Consider the following 26,527-nt stretch of genomic DNA (forward strand, 5'->3'; position numbering starts at 1 on the left):
TTAGGTATATACACTTGAAAACTATTTTAAAGTGTTTTAAATGGGGTTTGAGAAGAAGTTTACGCCTAAATTACTCTTGTCATCAATGACAATAACAAGTGTCTGTTTGTACTTTTAACCTAATTATTTGGTATAGTATTGTACAAATATAGTTCGTTCTCTTCTCAACTCTTTGCTTATTGAAAAACATTGCATCTATCAAGAAGCAAATCCAATAGATGATAGAGTGGAAAATGTATTCATTAAATTGGAAGTGTAGCCTTCTTAGTACCTCACAAATTGATATTGCATATTGTTTATGGTTTTCTTACTTCCTCTATTTTTCATAAGGGCAATCATCTCTACGACATGTATTTTGAACAAATTGGCTAAAATAATAAACTTAAAACAATAAAGAGTTTTGAGTAACATAACATAATAAACTTAAACATTGTTATGTTACTCAAACTCTTTATTTTTATTCAAAGATCCGTGTCGAACCCTTATTACTTGGACATGAGTAACACCTGCACACTTCACTTTTAATTGAAAATTATGAAATTACTTTACAAATTAGTTGAATTGAACGCTTGAACAACCAAACCCGAGGCTATGTAACATAGCAAAGAACACCCGTCTCTCTTACCGATGTTAAAATTAGATAGGCTAATTTGTCCATTTACCTCTATAATTATTTTTTCTTAAAAATGCATGTTAAGTAAACATCTCACACTTGTTTTTAACACAGAGGAAGTATTGGAAGTTTTGCCAATAAAATGTCTTTTTTTCATTTCCTCTATGTAACTTTTTGTGCAAAAATCAAAGTAAAGCTCACTAGGGATATTAAGATGAGCTTCTTTGCCTTTCTCATTCTCAAGGGTTTGAGTTTTTACAAAGTTAAATGACACACTTTTAACAATAATTCTCTTTTTTTTAGAGCAAAAAACCCTTTCCAAATGAGAAAAAAAAAAAAGTTTATAAGCCTAACTTACAATTTATGGTTATTTTAGCTAATAACTGAGTAACTTTCTCATATAAACGAGGGGTATCATTATCATTTCATTTTTTCCAACAAAAAAAGGTGGTTGATCTACAAATTTTGTAAATCAGCCTGATTAATTCATCTCTAGCCGAGAGAGAGAGAGAGAGAGAGAGAGAGGAGGCGCCACAAATACATTACTTGCCTTTCATTGTAAGTTCTTCATTCACATCTCTACAGGTATATAATCCGAGGTTCTTGGTCTACTTTCTACATTTTTCTTTCTTTTTTTTTTTACCCCCTTTCAGAAGGGGAGAGGGGTTCATAAGAACAAATAGGCAACATACATTTTCGACATCATTTTTCCTGGAAGCAAATGACACTCAAAGCACAACATAGGATTAAAAGCCAAACCAACAGTTCGCTCTAAAACCCTGCCATTAACCCACAAACAGAGCAGCAAAACTCCCCCTCACAAGCACCCAACACACAGCCACACACTGACATCGGAAGCACACGAAACTGAAGAACTCAGCAACCAAATGTGGGACAGGAGGCTTATTTTTAAGCAGTTGTATTGACAGCAATTGGCCTCCCTCTGCCCATAGAAAACCCTCTGGTACCATCAGGCATACGAGGACCAGGAGGCTGCTGCTTTGCTACAATAGGGTGCTCTGCGTTCATTACATTGTTCACAGGTGGGGAGCCCACATGGTGCCCCCTATTATTTTGGTGATGATTATGATGACCCCTTCCACGCCCCTTTCCGCGACCCCGATTACGACTCTTTTTCTGCCCACCCTCTTTTTCTAAGATTGGCTCCTCGGCCTGTTCAATGACAGAAAACTCTAATGATCAGCTGCTATTGATATATATAAGAAATTATTTATTTATCAGCAGATTGCAACATCATTAGTCAAGGCCAGTGTAAAAAAAACACCATGAATATACCAACAAGATAACAGAGATTCTAATCTGTAAAGAAAGAAGATTCAAAATTTTGAAACAAATTAAATAAAAAGAATCTCTGGTATCAATTCAATTCCATTGCTATTCTCTACTTGATCAGTTATATATAAATATCATAGAATTAATTAGTTTGATTCAAAAACATTTCTAAAAAAATAGCAATGCCTTTTCACCACCAGGGACATGTGGACAATTGGATTTATACTTCACAATGACATAACAAAGTACTCCCTCTGTTTCATTATATAGAGAAGCCTTAGCCAGCTAGCCCAATTGACAAGAAAAAAGTGGATACTCAGGGACTAAAAGTAAATACTCCGATGACAACATCCACATGGATATAAGGTATAAAGAGAAGACAAGAATGCTTACTTGCTCATGAGAGTGGCCATCAGAATGCCCAGAAAGGTTTTCTGATTGTTTTTCATTTTGGTTCTGCTCAGACGTGGATACATCTTCTTCTTCACATGTAACTTCACCTTCATTCCCAGTTTTCTTTCCTCGTGCTTGTGCATTCTTAGACTGATAACACCAGAAAATACAAAGATAAAAATTATAAGAAAACCAGGGACATTAACAAGTAATATGGAGCTTAGCAAATTCATAAATTCACATGACATCTATACAATGTAAACTTCAATACGAAGTATAACTCATCAAGTAATATTTCAAAACAGGGTACAAATGCTGTAAACTAGAACTGTATCTTTTAACTGGATATTTATCCCCAAAGTAAAATATAGATCTAGTTTGCAGTTTTATACCGGAGATGAAAAATTGATAATAAATAATTGTTTTTATATGGATCTTTAGGGAAAGGCCAGGAAGGGATGATGAATACAAGGGAATGATCAATAATGTACACAAAATGGGATATTATTTTGGCCAAAATACATATAGGATTAACTAGATTCCATCCATTCTCGGTTTTTGAAATTAATAGTAATTGAAATATACAAGTCTCTAGAAAAATGCAACCCAATAGTCAATGATAATATTAAGTTAATATATAGATAATGAAGTTCCTAGGTATATTAATGATTTTACCAAAATAAAAAAGATAAATAGGGATAAAGTAGAGTTTAGGAGGGAAAATTCCCTCTAAAATACTCCACTTTAGTGTCGGTATACAAGGGAAGAACTTTATGGAACGGACTTGACCAAAAAGGAAGGAATATTATAATAAATGGAGGGAATGAACAAAGTTGAACTGCTAGCTAGGAGTGTTCAAAAATTACCAATACCATCCGAAAGTACAATCCAAAATTTCGGATATCTGATCTATTTTTTTTTTATTTTATTTCAGATATTTCAGATTGGATAACCAAAAAAAATTCGGTTTTTGGATCGGATACGAATCACAAATTTTCCAAAAATTTCTATAACCAGATCTGAAAATTGCTGATTGGATTTGCATCGCATTATCTCCGATCCGAAATTTCAGGTTATTCGGATTTTTGGATCAGATCCGGTCCGATATCCAAAAATGAACTACACTACAGCTAGCACAATATACCTATACTAATGTGGAGTTCTTTAAAAGGAATAATCCCTCTTAAACTCTACCTTATTTTACTTTATTTTTTTAGCAAAATAATTATTGTGCTTAGGAATTTCATCATTTATATTTATTATTATGATTGAATTTTTAATTACATTTTTCCAGAGACATCTATATTTCAATTACTATTACTATTGCATAAATTTCAAAAACCAAAATTAACTAGAATGAGCAATATGCATCAACAGACTCCTCACTCACAAAGCAATTCTTTGTTACAGTGCAAGAGATTATATAACTCTGTAAAACAATGAGTATGACACTACAACCTACAATGCTCAGCTTAGGACCTGCGTACTTAGAAAGGATCAGAGGAGCCTTTTAGAAATGAAAAGAAGGAAAAAGGTGTTAAGAAACATCTACCCCAGATTTAAGCAGTGAGCGAACTCTCAAGCCATTCCTCCAGTTACCCTCATCATTCAGCTCAACAATCTGCAAAAGGTAACAGATTTTTATTTTTTTTTTTTAAGAAAAAAATAAACTTCCAAGCAACGGTAGAAAGTAAAGGAAAAGCAAGTTATCTCAGAGAGAGAAAACCTGAAAGGTGAACAGATTCATACCGCTTTTTCAGCCAGCTCAACTGTTTCATATTCCACAAATGCATGCAGCTAAACAAAAGAAACAAAATAGTTGATCAAAACAACAGCCATTAGAATATTAGATCTGACAAAATCCAGATTAACTTCAAATGTAACCAGTACAGTTTGTTGAGCACATTTGAATCAATTTTTTATGGCTACCATAGTATATTACAACATCAAATTGGTTCCATGGAAAAAATATACTCACTTTAAGTACCAAAGTTAAATAGTAATAACAATGTAAGAGCCCTATCCAATTTATTTTGATATTTTTCATACTTGTATCAAGAGAATCAAAAGAGCATTGGTCAAGTTATCAGTCATAAGGAATATTATCTAGATTTAAGACGGGAAAACCAAGAAATTAATTATTAAAAAAATGGTACAAGGAAATTGCATCCCAAATGAACGCAAGACCTTCTATTACCTTGTTGCAGTACAGCATATTATCAGTTTTTGATGGCCTAGATGCAGAGGAAGCACCATTGTTGGAAGGTTGAGGCTGACAGGTACGAATACTCTTCACACTGGAAAAGGAGAAAAGAAAACTCAATTAGATTCATAGAAACTTTACTTGAAACTAAAACTCTCTCTGAAATATATTCATTGTGATTCTTCCAATCAAGTTCAAATATATTCATTACAAAACTTCCAATCAAGTTCACTAGTAGTTGTGCTATATAGGTGTAAGGCTATGTTTAATTGACCTATTATTGTGTAATAATTTACACCTTAAAATCCCTCTGTTCCTAAATAATCACATAACCTGCCCTATTCAGCCATTTCGGAATGACTGAATCACTTATATGGCAAGGTCCAACCCTTTATTATCATTAATTCTTTTTTACCCAGGGGGGGGCCACTTTCCCCACTTGTAGATTATGAACTATAATACCACTTTCCATACCCCAAACACAAGCTCTGCTAAAACTACGTGTATCAGTAACAGAGGGAGTAGTATTGTTACAAAAAAAACAACAATCGACACCTTAATCCCCAAAATGGGGTCAACTACATAAACCAATATTTAATCTATTAGACTCTTCCTTCCAATCTCTTCTATCCAATATATATGTTCCTGCAAACCAAACCTGTTCATGTCCTTAACTTCTTTCATCAAAGTCATCTTTGGTGATCCCTTTATTGGTGGATCTTATTACTGCCTGACATGCCAAAACCAACTCAATCAGTTCTCCCCTAATTTTATCTTCTGTGACCGCAGCTCCAACTTTCCTGTGCTAGATATTATATCTATTGTTTCATATTAGTTAACGCATTTCATTTAGGTATGGTTGGCAACGCATACTTTAAAATATAATACTACTCCCTCCGTTTTTAAATACTTGCTCCATTTCTCCATGCACGGAGTTTTAGGAGAAAATAATAAAATATGGAGGTAGTGGGGTAGGTGGAAGAATAAAAAATTGTAAAAAGCAAAAGTAGTGAAAAGAGTTGGAGGAGAGAGAACATGAAATTAATAAAATATGATTAATGGTGGGTCCACTAGGTGAGAGAAATTAATTAAATATTGTAAAAGTTTTCTAAATAAGGAAATGGAGCAAGTATTTAAAAACGGACGAAAAAGGAATGTGGAGCAAGTATTTAAATACGCAGGGAGTACTTATCTTTAATTATGTATTAGTAAATATTATAACAGTTTGATATTTGGAAATTAGACCCTGGGTCAAATCTAACACTGACTATGTTTTTTTCTTAGAACTAAATCACAATAGAAAGTCAAAATTAGTCATGTAAATAGTGCACAAAGTCAAAACATGTCAACTAAAAAGAAATGTTGGAAGGTTTTTTTTTTTTTTGAGGAGGAAGTATTATTCATAAGAAAAAGCAATTTATGGCATTGGAGAAAGCAAAGTACATCAAGAGGACAAGTTGTCTCCCTTAAAGAATAATTTTAAAAACCCAAGCATATAAAGATGCTAACAAGATAACCTATCCCATGACAGATCATGTGGAGCAGCACTGCCAAAGTTAACTTAGTAAATCTGCTGGTGCTTTATAAATTATAATGTAGCCATCACAGCATTTCTCCACAGAATCTTTTCCCTACCTCAAACATTCAAAACAAATCTGGAAACCATATTGTAACCATTACTGCATTTCTTTACAGAATCTTTTTCCTTCCTCAATACCTATAAAAGAAATCTAAAAACCAGTCCTGTATATTTGAAGGACCTACGCACGCATCTAAGCAAGTATGGCATCAAACCACAAGACCTATGCTACTCCACCACCATTTTCCTGCCAAAGCTATATGCTTCAAATCACCCTTCCAAACCCCAGACCTCTCATGGAGTCTTAGACTTTCTATATCCCAGCTTGATAATCCTTTCAATACTCAATTACCATTCCAAACCCCAAACCTCCATAGAATCATGGACTTTCTAAATCCCAGCTTACATGATATTCCTTTCAATACTCCAGAAGCTCCAGGCAACAGGAAATCCAGCATCAACTTCTCAATCTTAATGGAGGGATTATGACAATCGTCTTTTTTATTTACAATCTATTACTTATTGATCACCCACTTGCCAAGGATGGGTAGTTGTTTCAAAGTTATTGAAGATGCAATATTTCCCATGCTACTTACTATGTACAACTAATTTGCTTATCATTCATTATATAATAAAAATAATTATCTTATCATTATAATTGGATAAAAATGCTTATAATTATTATAACTATTATTCATGATATCATTTGCACAAAATTAAATAAAAAATAAAATAAAAAAGGAAAGAAAGAAAGAATCTGATGTGAAATGATTATTAAGGTCCAGATGGCAAATTATGAATTGTAAGCCTTTATCAGATGCTTAAGTACCTTCCCACAGCCGAAAAAACCTTCATGAGCTTCTGGTGACAATGATCTTCAGGTAAATTTTCAGCCACAATGATACGAGCCTATACATGAATGCCAATAAATCAGAATCATCAGATGTCAAGGAAACCAAGTCTACAGACATAAGGCAGAAAACTTTCTAGTATAAAGGTAGAGCCCATCACTTTATACAGAGATATAAAAAGCTTGCAAACATATAAATCTAACGCCATACTTGCAGCTCTTCCATATCAGACCCAGTTAGAGGATGCAAGCGCTTCACTTTCTTCCCATCTTCACTAACTACCTGAGGAGGCAGATAGCCATACAAGATCAGTAAGATCAATGAGAAGCAGGGTGGATTAAAATAGAAGATACAACAGCAGAAAACAAAACCATGATAAAGCAATACCAAGCATTCACAAAGAAAGGAAGCTATCAAGAGAGATTTAGGACTTACAAGCTTTGTTGAGCTCCTTAGTAGAGCTGCAAGCTGAGAATTACTGCTTATGAGAGCCTTAATCTTCTTAAAAGATGCAACCACTGATATTGGTACTACATAGGGATTGTAACCAGGAAAAGGTCAAGAAAACAGGATAATTCATAAAAGTAAAAATACTTCCAAAAGATTAACAAAAACAGAATGTATCCAAGGAAAACTCTACAGCACAGAAGCGATGAAAGAATGTCACTCATCATAATAAAAACAACTTATTGAAGATCCGAAGTTGGTTAACAGTGTGCGGAGGTTGCAAAGTCCAGGGTCTAACTAACTTAAACACGCAATGTTAATGGTTACAAAGTTGGAGCCAAGTCAGCTTGCACTTAACTCAATTGCATTTACACTAGCTCAAGTTATGAAAGATGTGAGATTTTTGGCAAGTTATTAAAAATTGAATGCACATATTTTTTAAGCGAAAATGTGCAACATTAACTTAAATTATTTAAGAGTGTGCATCGTTTTATCATCAAGCTAATTATTTTCCCCCAAGAAGTAGTCCTTTCAATATACAAAGAGGAAAAATGCACATTAAACTTTTTTAAAAAAAAAATGCACACTTCATTTCAAAAATGCAGTTTCATCCTTGTCATTAAAAAAAAGTATATCCCACTAGATCTCTCCCCTATAAAATAGATGATTAGAGGGTACAACAATCATACCAAATCCTTCAGGATCCTTGTTGATGAACCTTATTAGGTGATCAGTAGTAGCCAGGTTCACATCACTGAAGTAATACTCCACCTAAAAATGCCTCCTTTCGTTAGACTGTGAAAGACCCAAACAACGAAAAAAATGTGCTATTTGTTGCATATTAAATATACATGGAAAATTGATTCAAGGACAAGAAAATAAATCTACATGAGAGTTAAAATAATTCATAGCAAACAAAATTATGTTCAAGTTGGAGTGCAAATGATAACAAAGGTTGTACATATCCCACAGACTTATTGGATGAAAAATATACAATTGAGTCCTACACTATGTTTAACTTCACCTTATTTAAGTATCTTATACTTATTTTAGATTAGATTAGGAAACAAAAAAAACGACCTTACTTGAACAGGATCTGTTCTATAGGAAACAAAAAAAAAAAGGTTCATATCAGACTAGAAAAACTACTATATCTGATACTTAATAGTTTTAAATGCAATTTTTTATTGCTAAATTTCTTTAATTTTACAAAGAATTTTTTTTACAAAAACTACATATTTGAAGAATACACATTGATACAAATCAAATAAGACCTAACCTTATACATCTTTTCCCTATAGATTAGTGTACACATAAGGTCAATGTTTAGTCAAATCAGATACTTAGATTAAACGAAGTTAGAAAAAACAAATTCACATCGAATAAAATAAAAGTTCACATAAGATGAGGAAGAAAAAAAGATGAACTAAACATAAGACTTAAATGGACATTTCCCCTCTATCGTACAGTTTATTAACCCCTTATGGATTGTTGTTACTCTCTTTCCACGCAGTAGTTTTTTAAAAAGGTAACCATTAACTTACCATCTTTGCTATTCATCAATGGTTATAATAAATAAAAGTTAATAAATTATCATGTAATAACCTTTTTTTAAGTAATAAAGAATTATAACCGACAGACACCAAGCTGTGCTAAAGAGGGACGAAGACAAAAAGGCTCTTACTCTCGAAGTTTCGCGCTATTTCATTATAAAAGAAAATTCATGTGGCTTTCTTTCAAAAAAAAAAAAAAAAGGAAAATTTCAAGTGGCTTTCAAATTATAAAATGTGACTTTCTATTAACTCAAAGCCTTAACTCCTTTCATAATGAAATGACTTATCCGCAAAATTAACAAATGACAAGTTTTCCTCAATATTGAAGACTTAACACTAGATTCCAGCAATACAATAGCTTCAAAAAAAGAACTTTACCTTCACAAGAGCAATACATACAAAAATGCCTATTATTCTATCTTCCCAAGTCACCAAGTGCATCACCAAATACCTTACAGAACCATCTTCCATACTTTAGCAAGCCAACAATTCTTCATCCATATTTTCAAAAAATAACTAATTCTCTACAAAAAATGCCAGATTGACAGGAGCTATCTCTAATTCTCTACAAAAAAATGCCTAGGATTTTATCTTTCCAACTGTATTACCAAATTCGTAACAGAACCATCTTCCACACTTTAGCAAGCCAACGTTTCTTCATCATTATTTTCCAAGCTACAAGAAAGCCCTTTGTTAAACAAGATAGCGCCAAAAACAATCTAAGTTTGAAGAGTTAGGATGCTTAATTGACTCTTAATGCTCCTCGTTAGATCAAAAGAAATCATCACTAGATTCATCATAATTCATTTTATTGAAAAGAACAGTTTCTTTCATCTACCTATCACCCTTCCTCACCAAAACAAAATATGACATCTTATGGTAAGTTTCCTACACCTAGCATCCAAGATAGTTCAAATAGTAAGTTCTGATATAAGGTTCTTCAAGATGAATATTAGAACCATACCATCAGCTTAGAAGGATACATACATAATTATAAATCACATTCTTGAGGAAATTTTGTCCTCTTGCTGCATTCATAAGTCATAAGAAAACTAATATACACAAGAAGTAGCAGAGTGCTATAACTTAACCACTCAAGACTGGGACAATAGCAAAATAAGTTCACTCTTTCCAAAGCTATTTCCTTCCAGTTCCAATCCGCAAATCTATTTAATTAACCAGCCCATACCATGTCAACTTCACTCAAACAAGCTTATCAAACTTTCTTGCAAGCAATGTTGTGTCAGGGTCAGTGCCCTTACAAGTCATTACGACACCAACAACTGAGACTTGCCTTTTTCTATCTGCTTCCCACATAAGTTTTCATGACACACACAGTGTGTCAAACCCATATAACTCCTACTTGATGACTCAGAGAATTTTGCAATAACAGCATATATAGCTTCCTAGTTTGCACATCATAAATACCTAAAATGAATTAGATTCAACCATTCACGCATCCCAAAAACATCAAACATTGTTAAACATACTTTGCCACACATTGCAATGCAGCAAGAGAACTTCTAAATCCATAAGCCTAATGAACTTGCTTATCTTTGACATGCATTGCATAGCCAACAATATTCAATGGCTTCCTAACTATTTCTTAACAAAAAACTTTTTCTAATTTTTTACCATGATTCCTTCTGGACATGATTTTGAGATATAAGTCATATAACACTTACCATGGTGGGATATCAACTTCAATTACTTTTTTTATACAAAGACTATACTTCAAATGGAAATTTAGTCAAACTGGTATTTAAAAAAACAATTGTTTGCCATATTGGTATAAAAAAACCGCTAAATTATTGGTAAATTTAAAATGGGGTGCACAAGGAGTTAAGTTCCTCCATTTCATATGTTCAACTTGTCATAATCACAATTCACTATTTTCCTACTCTCCTATATTTTCCCTTTCCCAACTAGAACCAAAAAAACTTGGTCTACTTCAATCAGTTCTCACCACACTTTACCAATTACCTGCCCACACAAAATGTGTCTATGCCTATAAACAGTACCATCACTCAAATTCCCAAAATCATTAAATCAAGGCTCCGCTTCATAACTATGCAACCGAGAAACTTCCTTGCTCTTAATTTTCATTACATCTATCATTACTCACCACACTATTAATAACCTGCCCACACTAGATGTGTCTATGCCCATACAACTCACCATCAGCCAAATTCCCAAAATCAAGGCTCTTCTTCATGATTATGCAACAGAGAAACTTCCTTGCTCATAATCTTCTTTACATCAACACAAAAACAGCCAAACAGAGAGCCAACTACGACATACCCAAAAATCACCAGAATCACCACCCAAGGTATCAAAACTCTAACACTGAATATCATACGGGTGTGTGGAGTAGGAGTAGCTTTATTTAATTTAGTACTTTAGTCGTGAGAGTGGAGAGGGAAAAAAAAAATCCAAGTGTAAAAATCATAAGTTGGAGGGAAATAGGCATGATACTGCTGCATATTTCATGTTTGATTTTCCAACCCAAAAATGTACGTATATGCCTCTCATTAGATTATAATGTACCAATGCCTACGATTCTTTCATACCAACATGGCAAAGAAATGAGTTTTTAGTCATACCAATGAATCAAATGTTTGATAGGCAAAATACAATCTAACAAGCCTATCCGAGTATCTGTTGATCCAAGATAATAAATCTGCTGAACCAAAATGATTTTGGTATAGAGCTAATGAACTTGGGCATGACCTAGACTAGTTTTGATGTACTAGCTTGTAAAACAAACGCTCCATAAGAGATTTGTAAACATAAAAAATGCCATCAGATAATACCAAATTCAATTCATAACATAAAATTAAAATCCTAATTTAGCAACAACTCCCAACACTGATTTTAACCACTAAATCATACTAATTTGCCAACATATACATACCATTGATCAATAAGTCAGCTTGATATAAACATAAACATACATATTAACATTTATAGCAAAAAAATTGATTAGCAAATACACACCTGATTAATGAGTTTCTGAGTATTCTCATCAGACAACCCATTATGATTCTTTGCTGCACCATTACTCCCTTGCCCATGATCCTTATCCTGCTTATGACCACCTTGACCAGCTCCATCCTGCTGCTCCCCGCTTCGATGATGCTTCGGTTGATTGTGATGATGATTCCGATGCGAATCATTCCGGTGATGATGATGCTGATGATCATGATGATTCTGATTATGCTGGTGCTGCGGCTGATGATGGAGATGATTCAAGTGAGGCAACGGAATAAGCGGAAACGGCGAGTTGACTTGCGGCGGAGGCGGCGGCGGCGGATAAACATGCACCAACGACGGCGGCGGAGACGGAGACGGAGACGGAGAAACGATCATCACTCTCGGATCACCACCACCAATAACCGAGCTCGGCGGCGAAGGAATCGTCTTCTTCGGCTTAAACTCCGGCGCTTGAGCATTCAGCTTACTAAACGACGAGTTCCGGGACAACGACAACGAACCTGAGTCTTCTTCAACGGAGATGGTTTCAGGAACCATGGAATCGGCTAATTGAGGTTGATCGGGAGGAGAAGGAGTAGAATCTAGGGTTTTTTCTGAGGATTGATCCGCCATTGTTAGGGTTTTGAAGGGTTTAAGGGGGAGAGATTGACTCCCCCTAGAAATGGAAAGACGAAAATTGGGGGAAGAGAGAGAAAGACAGTAGAGAGAGAAATCGGGGTGGAGGAAGATCGAGACACCGTTAATGGAGGTTTTTATAGGGACGCCGAAGCCGGAGGATTGTCGAGGAGGAACTGGAGTGGGGCCCACTCAATTTCTATTTTATTTTTTATTTTTTAAATTTTTTATTTTTTAATTTTATTGATTTTTTGATTTTATCAAAAAAAAAAATGAAAAGAAATGAGAAGTGGATTGAGTTATGAGAATGATTGGTGGTGCAAAGATTGATTGGGACAAAGGGGTAGGGACCCACTAATAAGAAGAGGGGGGTAAGTGATGAATAAATCTAAGTAGTGTGGTGTGTGTTTTATTTGATTGTCATGAACTCATAATAGTGGAGATCACATCATATAATTTCTATTTTTTGGTTTTGAATTGTTCTTTTTTGATTGAGTTTTGTGCATATATGTAAATATAAAAGTCAATCCTATCTAGAATGATGTTATTCATGTTCGTATTTTGTTTAAAGTTTGATATTATGATTCGATATGACAGAGTCTGAATTTAAAATAGTTGATTGTCAGTTTCATAATTAAATAAATAGATTATAATGCTTCAAAAAGATGGTGATAATGATTATAATTGTATGGGGAGATATTTACATTTAGGCCGATATGGTATGTTAGGCCGATATACTATTCGAATCCAGTTCATCAGCAATTCTTGTTAATATCGGCATTTATAAATAAAGTATACATATCGGCTTGTCAGCAGCTGACACGTGTCGTCCTCACGTTTGACACGTGGCGAAAGTTACTTTGCATATTAAACTGTCACCCGTCATTTAATCAACCTATAAATAATCTGGTTTTACCTCATAAATGAGGTAGCATTTATTACACTCTCTCTCTAAATTCTCTTTCCTATTTCTATAAACACTTACTGACTTAATCATTGGAGTAATTATCCCCGGATTCACCCCGGGGCTAGCTGATCTCTTTTCTGTGTGTAGGTTCTTGTTTGGCCGATAGGAGCAGAACGGGTTATATACTCAGGCTTTGGATCTTGGAGTTGGGTCATCGGATTCCTGCAGAAACAATAATGAACTAGGATAGTATCATGAACCAAATGACTCATCACTCGAACATGACTCAATTGACTTGATCCAAATTTCCAATTGCCCATTACCAGTTCACCACCATTACTAATATCACTAGGCATATGTTTCCCCTTCTGACTATCGTAATAACGATAACATGTCTAAAGTTGAAATTAAAAACATCATAAAAATTAATCATCACATTTGTCATATGATTGAAATGTTAATATTTTGTTCGAATTCTGTATACGTATTGTATCCATTTGTATGCATATTGTTATAACGATTGGTGTATATGATTCATCCATTCAAATGAGTTTATGAAGTATAAGACTACATGCTTTAGATCATCTTGTGCAAATCCATCCAGGTATCCCCTTTTATGGACACTTATGTTCATTGTTTAAAAATTTCGATTATAGTTATGAGAGAAGACTATCCTAACTTTTATGTATCTTTCTTTGAAAATTTGTCCCACCCATGTGTTTTTTTTTCTCTTCGAATTAGCCTAGTAGGTTCCACCCTCCCTCGTTAAATTGCACATTGTATGATTTGTTATTTTCACCAAAGTATGAGTGAAAAAAATTTCTTGAAACAAAAGCACCCCGAAATTCGATCTTAGATGAGCAAACACACACAAGTTATGAGTGAAGAATGAAACTCTTCATGTACAATTGAAGTATGATTTTTTTTTTTTTTTTCGAGTTTGGAAGTAGAGACCCGACAATCTTTTAGGTCCATTTTTGCTGTTTAACCCTATACATGTTACACACTTAACAGCTAATGTATAAAGCCATCTTAATTCAAAACTTCTTCATGCAAAGCTATGGGATTTGCAAATAACCAGGACATCCCAATCTCGTCAACGTTCAAACAACAAATTATGGCGCAGGAGATGCAATCAGGATAAATAAAACATGAAATCACCAATTATAGAAACAAATTTTCTCAACAGATTAAGTGATTGACCAACATCCCAAGGTGCAACTAAAGGTAAAAGCACAAATATTACAGATTTGTCAGTTAACAGTAGTCTACCATTTATATGGAGATCTCCGGTAGACCAAATGCAGGACTTAAAACATTTTAGGATTCATGTTTCTTTGGTATAGACTTTCTAAGGTTGGCTAATCGTCTGTTGTCTCTCCCGAAACTTGTTTTTAATAGCTTCCCAAAATGCAGGAATTGCTACATCATCTGATACTTCCTTGAATGATGGCAAGTAGTTTACATCCACTATCACATGGTCTCCAGTACCTTCCTGTATCTGTTAACAGCAAGAATTATGTTATGATCAATAATCAATTATGATACAGAAAGCGCAAAGTAAATATGGCTCAAGCCTCAAGCCTCAAGCCTCTAGTAGAGTAGTAGGGAACATAAGGCTTTTTCATTCCTATACCACTCCCCCCTCTTCAGCTACCAGGATTTAATATCCACTTCAACTATCCACTTCAACTTTCAGCATACTAAGCAGTGGATGACTGTGAGAGACTGAGAGCCGAGAGCCTAATGAACCCGATGAAGGGATCTACCAGCCACCACTTTACCTATCTTAAATACTTGTATGATTAGTGTTTAAAGTTAAGCAGGAAAGCATAAAGTCATGGTTTTTCAGTACTTACAACTACATCAAAGCCAAAGATGGTAAGATCAAGCTTTTCCCTAAGCCAATTGGCAGCATTTTTTACAAGCTCAAGGTCAACAGCTTCATCTCCAAACTGATTCTTTTCGGCAGTGGGTAGGGACTTCAAGCTGTGAAAGATATTCACTCGGTTAGTTGCAGCCTTGCAGGAAATCAGCTTTTCACACACAACTTCATTAATTGGAAAGCATCATGGAAAAAACTAGCAGTAGTTACCTGTCAAACACTAGAGGCTTTAACTGATTTGCTTGGGACGATTTCATCAACACATCTCCGTTAGGTGTAGACTTTTTGACTGCATGGAAGACTTTCTCCCCCAAGACATAGAATTTGAATAGTGTGGATGAGTGATCTACATATTCCTGCATAATTAAGGGCCTTGTACTTAAAGATCAAAGAAGTACACTAGTAAGTACCATAATTAATTGGCATAATATAAAAGAAATATGATTATGGAAAAAAAAAATAAGCAGATAGCAAAGTTCTTGCCAAAGCAGACTTCTTTACATTTTATAAGATTATAAAGGGAACCCCCTTGTAAAGTCCATGAGCCAAATATTAGTATATAATATATCAACAAAGCTTTGATCCTCCTCATTACTTAGAAATAGAATAAACTGTTCTAAACAGAACCCATCATCAATCCTTCACACACCAAAACTCCAAAAAATTTAAAGAATCTGGACAATCCAAAACACGTTATTGCCAAGTAATGCCTCAGCTCAGTTGTATCCAAACACACCAGCCACTGATTAAATATCGCTCATCCACAAAGTTGGACCAGCTACAGAGACCATTTGATAATAATCATCAAAGACAAAATGGGCAAGTGTTTTGAATAAGATTATTCCTGCTGCTGCAATGGTTTCAGATAATGGATGTTTCCTTGTGTGTTTCTGAAATTGAAAAAGATTATTCTATACATATATATAGAAGGAACAAGCGGAAAAGGTCAAGAAGGAAACTTAGGAGTGCAAGAAAGCAATGAAAGTAAGCACCATAAAGGGAGAAAAGGGAAGAATGAAAGGCAAGGGAAACAAATGAAATTTGAGAAATCTCCAGCTACTGAGGGTTGGCTACATAGGGGTTTCCTACTGTTCTTAGTCCATACTTATCAAGAGGTCAGCATACAAGAGAGATCCAAACAAGATAAATTGTGCATCTTGTAAGACCGCAAGGTTATCTGCAAACTCTTCAATAAGCTCTTACCCATAGAAAGGCACCTGTGGATCACCTTTTTCATCAAGCCCCTTATTTTCCTCACTGGAAGAAACATCAACTACCTAATACAATTGTCAGAAAGACCATCTCCACTACACTGAGCCAAGACCCTCAAACCTCTTCAATCTAAATAATTATTCATAGCAGCTACATTAATGGGAAAATCTTTTGCAAGACCCTAAAAATGCAGAACTTATAGCCACAGCAACAATGTTCGCTCAATAAAAGCCACATCACTGAACGTGCCGCATCTCAAACTGTACTTCCTAACAGACTCTCTTACGACGCAAAGACTCATTGACATTGCCATATGCCACTTGTATTGAGTATTATCAAACCTTAGTCATCTCAAAGTCTTCTCAGTGATATTCAAACAGGCATACTCCTTTATTAAGAATTATTTTTGTTCTCCCTAGCCTTTACACCCTCATCTTTCCTCTCAAAGATAGAAAATGGGGCACGCTAGGAGATAAGCGAAATAAAATTAAATTAAAGAGTTGTAAATTTTCTCACCTGAATTACAGCTGGTAGTGGCACCTGGAGTTCCTTATAATCTTCTAAACTAAAGACAATTGCCTGTGAAATTTGCATAAAGATCAGAACAGTTGTAGCTCTCCTTTATATCGAAGAAAAAGGAGTCAGAACAATAATGAACTCCCAGTGAGCATTACAAATTAAAACCAGATTGCCAGTGGAATTTGCATGCTCTCTTTTGTTCAAAGACGGTTTAAAGCTTAAGTATAAGCACATAAAACACAATTATTGTATGTATATAGTATGTGATGAGCTTGACAATATATTTGGGGTCAAAACTAGTCTGGACTCAAATTTAGAGGGAAAACAAATCAAAGAACCATGAATCAGTTTCTAGAAGAAAATTTTTTCTCCTTGATTTACCAGCTTAAACTATCGCTTCCACCATAACATGGCAAATTTTACATAATTTTTGCACGGAAAAAAAAAAAAAAAAAAAAAAAAAAAAAAACTCAAACTAAATGTCTGTGAAACCACACCTACAGCTCAACAAGCATGTGTGTTGAATTACTTAAACTAAATGTATGCAAAGCATGAGTACACTAAATTTTAGAGCTATAAGCAACTGTCTCTGAAATTTTAGGGTTACAAATTTAAGTACCTCTATGTCCATGTGCATATGTGTTGAATTAATTATATACTGAATAAAAGGATGATAACTAGCTTATTACCATACTGTGAGCACTTGATACGCCACACGCAACTTGAGGTTTCACAATGCTGGGAAGGGATACCTTAGCCTCCAATAGCTTATCTGTCAAACTAGGATCATTATAACTTTCAACCTGCATATTCAATCCACATCTTAGTTTTCTAGACAAACCCGAACAAGAAAAGTCAGTTGACTATATTCTGTAAGTTAGTTGCATGTACTTCAAAATCACATAAATCTATATGAGAAGGCTTTTATATCATAACCGCCAAGAACAAAAAAATTAGGATGACTTTTTATTAGAAAGGGAGGAAAAGAAAGAATTGAAGATAGTATGAAAAATTTTAAAATTTTAAGTAGAAAGCGGAGTATAGGTATACAAATCTCAAATCTGATTATTTTGGGTTAAATAATTGCTATAGCTGGGGAACCAATTTAGAACCAAGGCCTTGAAAAGCAAAGACATGTAAAAATCATTTGAGCTTCTACGATCATGGGCACATCATTGTTCACAACTAAAAGAAGCATATATGATAGAAGAACAGAACAGCAAGTTCCAGCCAAAAGAAGAGAGGAAATAAAAAAGGAACTGTAGAACAGACAATTGATGTTGGCGATTCCAGTTAAGAGAAGAGCTGCACATTAAAAATATATTAAAAAAATATATATAAAATTTCAAGTGAGGAAATTAGGGAGTTTCGACTGAATACATGCTAAAGAACACCCCACAAGACTTGAGCCCAAGTTAGTAATTATTATTTTAAAATATAGCAAAACCAAATTCCTAGAAACTGGAAATGATTGATTGTTCTCATGCAAAAATTGTGGAATACTGATACAGCAATTATGGAGAAAAGTATGGTGGGAATGGTGCAATTTAGGCACAGAACAAATGAAGGTTGTGGGATGTTCTACTGCAGAGGCAAATTTGGCTCTCTTTGAAATGTGATTAGCGTTAGCCATGGTATTTCTGAAAGAGGTCTTAGAGGAAGACAGCTAGAGTGCCTAGAAGTACACTTCAATAATGAGCAAGGGATGCTTTCAGAAAAGCTATCCTGGTGGAGGGGGTTTGAGGAAATTGGTAAGTTATGTTTCATGTAATTAAGTGGCTCAGTGTCTTGTTAGACTGAATGGGAATAACTTTAAAGCTCTCATAATGCCTACTAATTTAATTCAGTTAGTATGTTTGAATATAGGAGTGTCCAGGCTCCTCCAGAGGCTGGTTCTGACACAATGACAGATGATTTTGGTAAATCTTTTACTATAGGAAAAAGTTGATCGCACACTAAGACTATAAATGCTTCAAATCAAACCAATACATGCATTAGAATACACTTTTCATTCCACAAAAATGAAAGCACTTTCTCAAACTTTTATTTAGTAGAAGATTTCACAAGGAAAAGTAGGTGTTTCATAATAATGGATTCATATAAGACAGAATCATATGTACCATTCTCAATTGATTGAGCATAAAACAGACAGCGTGACAATTTAATTCAGCTTAATAATTTGGAGCAGCGGAGGTGCACATAATGCTATATCTTGAGAAAATGAGGGCATTATGTTCACTCCCTTGACCAATTGAATGCTATATCTAACTCATATTGTTGTCTATCTAATTCAATATGATCATTCAGAGAACAGGAGATAAACACAACATAATACCTTGAGAAAATGGCCCCCCCTAATCTTTGAGAAGCCTTCCTTGTTCAGATCCTCCAACCCGAGTAGAAGATATTGGATCTTGAGCCGATCCAAAACAGGATAAATATTATTGAATGGATCAATAACACAACAGTGAGGATGATCCGGCAAGGTCCTGTGTGTCAACATGCTAGAGAACTACATCAACTGCACTACAGTTGAAGTCAAGAACCCAAAAGGTATCTTTTTGCACATCTTTTTCACTTCAATAAAAGTTTAAGAACAAAGTTCTCCTGCCATTTATAGAGTTTTTAAAGTTGGTAACACTTTGATGTTACCAAAAACTGCCATAATATCAATTCACTAATGTACCATTTAAGCAAATAAAACAATTATAACTTCTCTTGATACAGCCAAGAAAGATAATTTATCAATTTAATTTTACGGGACAGAGAGTGTTTCAGATATCAACGTTATTTCTCATTAAGTAGAAAGTTGTGCATTGGCCCCAGGCCCCAGCAATCAAGGGTAGCAAGTATTGAAAAGGCTCAATAGAATGGATTACACGAGTTCATTAACCGAATCTAGACCACCAAAAGCTCTCAAGGCAATATCTAGGGTTAAAGTGAAAAAAAGAGATAATTTTCAGATTTTTATCAACTTGATCTATGTCCCCTTCTCGTTCACAACTTCATACTACTATATGCTTATGTATCAAACAGTATTTTCCAACTTCGCGCCTTTAACTTGTCTTTCTATTTGTTCCTTCACCTATAGTTTCTTTGGTACTACCAAATCATAAACCAGGCACAATGACCAAAGACATACCACTTCCTTGAGTTCCTTCACCGCAGTAACATTCGCAAATAGACAAAGCCAACATCAAATTATTCAGAAAAGCAAACATCCAGAGAGAAATTTATTGCAAAACTAATGGGTAAGCTTAGAGGCCAGGTGAAAATGTGGGAAATCAAACAAAAAGAAATCTATACATAACTGGAACTCGCCTCCGATTATTGTGAGTTATGACAAAAATCAGCTTAAAAAGTTCACATCCCATTTTGTGAAAACTGACCTGTCTTTTAGAGAAATTGGCCATGCGATATATTAAGAGAAGTAATGCATGAAAGGGGCTAATTAGTATTTAAAAAATGAGAGGTGTTGGAGGACAAAAAAAAAACTAAATATTATTAGGGATGAAAGTCATATCATCTTCAAAGAAAACAAAAGTACCTTCTCAATTCTTCCATACCATTTGTGTAGGTAATTTTTGGGGCAAGTGACAAGTTCAGCTCAACAGATAAAATTTCGTCAGTTGCTTTATGAAGTATTACATCAATTTCTTGCAGCTGCAATGGTATGGAAAGATCGTAACTGAGGGGCAGAAACATCAAATCATGCTGGACTGAACACAGTGGAAATGCACCTCTCTGCCAAATGCAACATACATACTTCACTTAGTATGGGAGGAGAAAATAATCTGCAGAAAAGATATGAGCAGAAAACAGAGCATGTCAATCCCAACAGTCTCAGAATCACCAAATAGAACCTATAACCCCCACAATATCAAATTCTCTTTGTCATGTGCACACAAGTTTCTATGAAATACAGGCAGTCATCAATATACTAATAAAAAGTTGATTAGGTCATCCTGAAAATTAGATTTCATTGTGCTGCAAAAAATTGATAGATGAAACTAAAATTACAGCATCAGATGAACATCTTATACCGCTTTCTTTCCAAAGGACACACTTGTAAAATATTATGCTAAAGATCAGGGGGTCAGGAAAAGCAAGGAAAATTTTAGCAATGTCTTACAAGCTATGATCATTAATGGAATGAGGACTCCATTGATTCCGTCCCTTCTCTTTGTGTTTGCAGATATGAATTATGATATCACAAATTAAAGGTGAAAATGAAAATCAATAGTGTTTTAAGCACCTGGTAAGACTCTTAAGTTATAGCTCCTACTTTCTAACAATTTAATGAAAACCAATAGCCAATATAACGTATTTAAAGATAACCAAAAGAAAAGTGATACTAAATCCATAAGTCAATCCCAAGTAAGATCTTAAACACTTCTACTCATCGAAGTTAAAAATACAAGCAATGACAGCAGTGAGCGCATGAAGAACAAAATATCATACTGTCAATCCAAAGGGAATACTAAATATCACGAGTTTTTAAAGTTGGTAACACTTTTAAGAAGAGATTGGTAATGAAAAGGTTGCATCTTTCCAATTGAGCATTAAATTTATACTTGAGATAAGGAATATTCGTTGCATTGAATCACATTCATGAGAATATTCATACCACAAATTCTTTCATACTGATCTTGTTGTTTGGGATTTCATACTGCTAGTGCTTGATTTAATCAAATCACTTCATTATTTATTACTGTATATGTATTAACAACACAAATCATAATATAAATTAGTTAAAAGCATAACCCATACAGTTGCACCAACTGCTCTATCTCCAGATAATTTACAGCTCACCTTAGCAAAATCTGCTTGCCGGGAGGGCTTCATACAGTAGCCAACTGTTATAGTCTCTTTTGAAGCTACCTGTTCACAATATATTTTCAGAAGTAAATCAGCATAGTGTTTCATCTTCCCCTCACCCCCAAATTAAAATACACATAATAAATTAAGTGTTACTAAATTTCTAGATAGGATTATGCCTCTTTTTTCATATACTTAATATTAAACAGCATGCTGATCATGGGACTTGGAAAATGCAGGTGACCAAATACAGAATTACAAAACTCAAAATGGCCGACACAAATTCTAGTAGCCTTAGTTGTCTTTAGTTAACAGTATTATGATCTCATTCTAGATGGTCTTCAGAGGAAGAAATGAAGATAGAAGAGAACTGGCAGAAGACGATAAAGGAGAGGAGTACATAAAGTGTTTAAAGTTGTGCATGAAATTCAATGCCGATTGCCAAGTCTGAAAATCAGAAGTAGGTATGCAGGAAAAAATCCAAGGGGATACCAAGAAACTAGAAATTAAAATGATTTATTTACTAAATGTCTACCAAGTACCAACACTGAATTATAGCAGAATCCTAACATAAACATTACTTTCCTATTGAATGAGAGGCTATAAGGCACCACGTATAATGACTTCCACCCATATGAACTCCCTCTTCCATACATACCCTTCAAGTATATAATGTCCAAAACTATTCTTGCCAACAAAATGAAGAAAGAGTGGAGAACAAACAAAAGAAGATGCCAGAAACCAAACACTAAAAAATGCCATCACTGTTCTCTTTGTCGTCATACAAAAGCCCAATAGATTAGAAAAACACCTCATATATTCATTACCCTTTGCAGCTTTGAAGCTTCCAACGTTGAGACTTAAAAGAAAATACCAAACCAACAAGAGTCCATGCAATTTAATTTTCTATAGACTTATATGTTTTTCAAACAAAGGTTCAAACAAAGGTAGTCAAGGGATTATGGTATAGCAAGTCATATAAAACCGCTATATAATTCATTATCATGGAAAGGGAAACTGATACTGGCCCAAGCAAAGGTATTCAAAGGAACATAGTTTAACAAGTGACTTCAGTGTCCTACGAAACCACTACATGATACCTTTATATGGAAAGGAAAAACTAATACTTGTCCAAGCAATTATATATGCCAAACCTTTTTGTTCAAGCGGCACAAAGTCAAAGGAAGCTCTTCCAGTTTCTCGATATAATGGGCACTTGGATGCTTATTTGTATCTCCTCCAGTATCAACATCTACAGGTAAGAATGAAAACACTGTGACCACCTAAAAGATACCTCAACATGCACAATGATCAGCAATTCAGCTTACCAACCATTCCAACTTATTTCACATAAGGAGGCAACAAAAAAAAAACTGATGTATGGTAATTGTGAGATATAATGAGACACATGGGAAATCATATGCGTCAAGTGGACATCCAAGCCAGACATTGGAGAACAGCTATGTGTGTACATCTCCTATTTTCTAGAGATTGCTCTTTCATTATCTCATCAAAACAAATCCTTTCAAAATTTATGAAACTACATTTGTTTTCTTATTTTCAGCAGAGGTACAACATAACACATGTAACAGCAGCTTAAATCTATGCCTTTTTGTATACATTCACTAATTGTTGTCTGGTAGAACTCTCTCTCGTTTCCAACAAATATCCATTGTCAAGATATACATAATACTCCCTCTGTCCCCAAAACTTCGACCCTTTTAGCCTAATTTTAGTCCCAAAATGATCGACCCATTTGCATTAAAATACCCACCAATTTACAACAATATTTGTGCAAAAATAGCTTCCCCATATAAAATTTTGTTTTTTTCATGTATTTTTAATACTTTATCTCTCTAATTTTTTACAAACCCCATGTAAGTTTATCTTTCCAATATGTTTTATTGTTTTTAATTCTTTTTATTTAATTTTTTTAATAACTGCAAAATCAACACAAAAGGGTCGAAGTTTTGGGGACAAAGGGAGTACACTGTAAACCGTAAAGGAGAGTATGCTCACCTAGTATACTTAGCAAAACCCCACGTTCACATAGCTTAAGACAATCATCCACCTTCTTACTGTGAAGTACAAACAATATGTCTTTTCGAATATCATCCCAAGCTACTGAAATTTCATTCATAAGAACTTCCAAGGCAGAAATACTGACTTTAAAACAATCGAATGAATAAACTTCTGACATCTTTTCTAGAAGATTGACCTGCACCACAAAGAAAAACATATATACATAGATGAATGAAAACTGTAGAATCTATGGTCAAACATGAGCACGAGGATAAGACTCATAAGAGTGAACAGCTGCTGAAATGCGTACAGCTGCTGAAATGCGTACAGCTGCTGCTTGGGATGAAATACCCATCTAGTTTAAGCAGAAATGCATACAGCTGCTGCTTGGGATGAAATACCCATCTAGTTTAAGCTGAAATGCGTACAGCTGCTGAAAAGGATTGTATCTTCAGGCTTAAAAGTAAAGAGTGAACAGTACTATAGCATAACTGTCAAGGAATGAAACTAATTCTAAAGTATTCCCATTCTGCCAATTACAGTTTAAATCTTCTTCAGAGCAATCAAAACAGAGAAAAACATCATTCTTTAGAATATAGTTTATGTAACATTCATTGTGTAAGAGTATACCTAATTTTTAGCCCAAAAAAAATTAACTAACAAGAATTGTGATTATTTTCACCTGTATCAGCACTTGTTTACTACCAATTAAAGTGAAATAGTATTTAGTGTGACTAGCAAGGAGTGCAGATAGGTAATATAAAAGTAGTTTCACAAGTTTATCATTTGTTTACGACAATAATTCTAATTATTTCTTCGGATTAACCTGTAGAAGAGTCATGTTTCTGAAGCGCTAATTTGTACTCAAACAGACATAGTCATCCTAGACAAAAGTTCAAAGCATGCACAAACCTTATCGATTGAAAGATCCTCTCCGAAAAGAATTCCGTGCAAGAAAAAATAGATCTTATGGTCTGCTTAAAGTATGAACACAAAAGGAAAGAACAGAACCTAAACCAAGAAACTTTTTTAAGTATAGAATCTGGACTTCAAATTCAGGAATGTCTTTCAATTATAATGAACTGCACATTAATCTAATGAAAAATCAAGAGTAGATAAAAAGTTCAAGGATCTCCACTCTATTCAAATTCTCGTCATTCCACTCCTACATAATTAACATAACTCGTCAAAAAGAAAGCCTTTTCTTTTAATCCGCTATGTAATGTTTACTTATATTCATCAAATCGGCTTTTCCCTTGTAAGGCATCATCTAGAACAACACACTTTACTTCTTGTCCATTTGGTTCATATAATACTTCATCCATTCCAAATTAATTGCAACACTTTAATTAAGCTGTTACAAACTCCAATATGTTGGTCTAAAAGTAGTTGTGACTTGTAACATTGCCCGGGCGCATTTGATAACTTAAAAAAATAAAAAATAAAAAATAAAATCACAAAATTACTATTTATGTAGTCAATTGGATCATTTATATGTATTATAACTAAACATTAAAAAATCTAATCATAAACCAAGACTACATCACTTTAAGGCATCAACATTTTCCGTACATCCTAAAATAGTATGCGCAATCATTAACCCCAAACAAACAAACAAACGGACTACATAATTTTCAACAAAAAGTAATTTCAAGTAAAATTGATATTCACCATTTGAACACATATGATCAAATGCAAATGCAATTGCATGCAATTGATTAATCAAAAAATGAGCTAAAATCAATCTAATCAGCACTATAGCAAAATCAAAACATCCAAAAACACAATTCACAACTACAATATAAAATTGACGACGACTATGACGAAAGAGACGACAACCTTTCGAAGCTGGGAAAATTGGAGGGCACGAAAGAGGAAATCAGCACCAGCACGAAGAGTAGGAGCGCCATTACCATCGCAATCATCAGCAAGAAGAATTGAAGCGTCCAAGATCAGTGCTCGCACACCACCCATTTTCTCTCTCTTCCTGTATTGTTTGCAAATTGGTAGTCGGAAGCGAGAGAATGGAGTCTACCGGACCGGATATTAGTACGCTACATAAGATTCTAAAACTTCATGGGCGGATCGACCAAGAGCATAAACCAAGTTTTTTAAAATGCAACAATATTGTCATTTTTTGGGTAAATTCAAGTTGATAATGACGTGAATAAATCTCCTCTCACAATTTATTCATTTTCTTTTATTTTTTAAATGATAAAAGTAAAATAATAAAGTGGCACAGATTTCAACATATAAAGTTGTGAGAGGAGATAAATTAAATTGTTAGTGGAGCTCCCTCTTTTTTTTTTTAGGGAACAATATTGTGATTGTTATATTAATGTCAACATGTAATTTCAAATATAATAGAATTGCTTTAATATTTTATACTAATTTATTACTAGAACTTTTTTATAAATAATCGAGTGCATTAAAAATTTTGTGATCTATAAAAGGGTCCATATTTTGATGAGTTTGCATGTAATGCGTCATTTCTGCATTGTAATTTGCTATTAACATAATTAAGAAGATAATTTTGTTGTTGTTATAAAAGCCTCTGCCTAGTTATAATTGAGCATTTCCTCAAAAAAAAAAAAAAAAGTTATAATTGAGCATAACAAGTACA

General features: G+C 34.3%; 2 protein-coding genes across 4 annotated transcripts; both read right to left on the bottom strand.

Annotated features, from left to right (window-relative positions):
• Positions 1-1,138: 1,138 nt before the first annotated feature.
• Positions 1,139-12,770, bottom strand: LOC145631922 (la-related protein 6B-like). The gene is made up of 10 exons (XM_081684152.1): positions 11,930-12,770; positions 8,069-8,150; positions 7,368-7,462; positions 7,143-7,214; positions 6,911-6,990; positions 4,497-4,596; positions 4,049-4,096; positions 3,852-3,920; positions 2,300-2,449; positions 1,139-1,786 (listed from the first exon to the last, which is right to left on the bottom strand). Exons 1-10 carry the CDS (start codon positions 12,536-12,538, stop codon positions 1,523-1,525), a joined length of 1,569 nt encoding a protein of 522 aa, XP_081540278.1. The 5' UTR covers positions 12,539-12,770; the 3' UTR covers positions 1,139-1,522.
• A 1,819-nt stretch (positions 12,771-14,589) lies between these two features.
• LOC145630455 (inositol 1,3,4-trisphosphate 5/6-kinase 4-like) lies at positions 14,590-25,994 on the bottom strand. 3 transcript variants are annotated; one of them, XM_081682710.1, is made up of 12 exons: positions 25,743-25,994; positions 24,817-24,851; positions 23,902-24,100; positions 23,037-23,134; positions 21,877-21,945; positions 20,612-20,808; positions 19,400-19,553; positions 17,754-17,867; positions 17,062-17,124; positions 15,544-15,689; positions 15,308-15,437; positions 14,590-14,949 (listed from the first exon to the last, which is right to left on the bottom strand). In XM_081682710.1, the coding sequence occupies exons 1-12, from the start codon at positions 25,876-25,878 to the stop codon at positions 14,800-14,802; spliced, it is 1,491 nt and encodes a 496-aa protein (XP_081538836.1). In that variant the 5' UTR covers positions 25,879-25,994; the 3' UTR covers positions 14,590-14,799. The 3 variants fall into 3 exon arrangements, with proteins under 3 accessions (XP_081538836.1, XP_081538835.1, XP_081538837.1); XM_081682709.1 differs by having other exon boundaries at positions 19,400-19,568; XM_081682711.1 differs by lacking the exon at positions 24,817-24,851 and having other exon boundaries at positions 19,400-19,568; positions 25,744-25,994.
• Between the last annotated feature and the right edge of the window lie 533 nt (positions 25,995-26,527).

Source organism: Chenopodium album, chromosome 5 (assembly GCF_948465745.1).
Source record: "Chenopodium album chromosome 5, dcCheAlbu1.1, whole genome shotgun sequence".
NCBI classification, from domain to species: Eukaryota; Viridiplantae; Streptophyta; class Magnoliopsida; order Caryophyllales; family Amaranthaceae; genus Chenopodium; species Chenopodium album.

Bases quoted from the DNA above. Each gene is read 5' to 3' on its own strand.
- LOC145630455 (XM_081682709.1), bottom strand. From the start codon at position 25,878: ATGGGTGGTGTGCGAGCACTGATCTTGGACGCTTCAATTCTTCTTGCT. The intron at 24,852-25,742 runs TTGTCGTCTCTT...TTTTCTTGCACG, and splicing joins ATTTTCCCAGCTTCGAAAGG to GAATTCTTTTCGGAGAGGAT. The intron at 21,946-23,036 runs GTTTGGCATATA...TATTGTGAACAG, and splicing joins TGTGCCGCTTGAACAAAAAG to GTAGCTTCAAAAGAGACTAT.
- LOC145631922 (XM_081684152.1), bottom strand. From the start codon at position 12,538: ATGGCGGATCAATCCTCAGAAAAAACCCTAGATTCTACTCCTTCTCCT. The intron at 4,597-6,910 runs GTACTTAAGCAT...CTCCTTTTCCAG, and splicing joins GTTTTTTCGGCTGTGGGAAG to TGTGAAGAGTATTCGTACCT. The intron at 4,097-4,496 runs GTAATAGAAGGT...TCTTTTGTTTAG, and splicing joins ATATGCTGTACTGCAACAAG to CTGCATGCATTTGTGGAATA.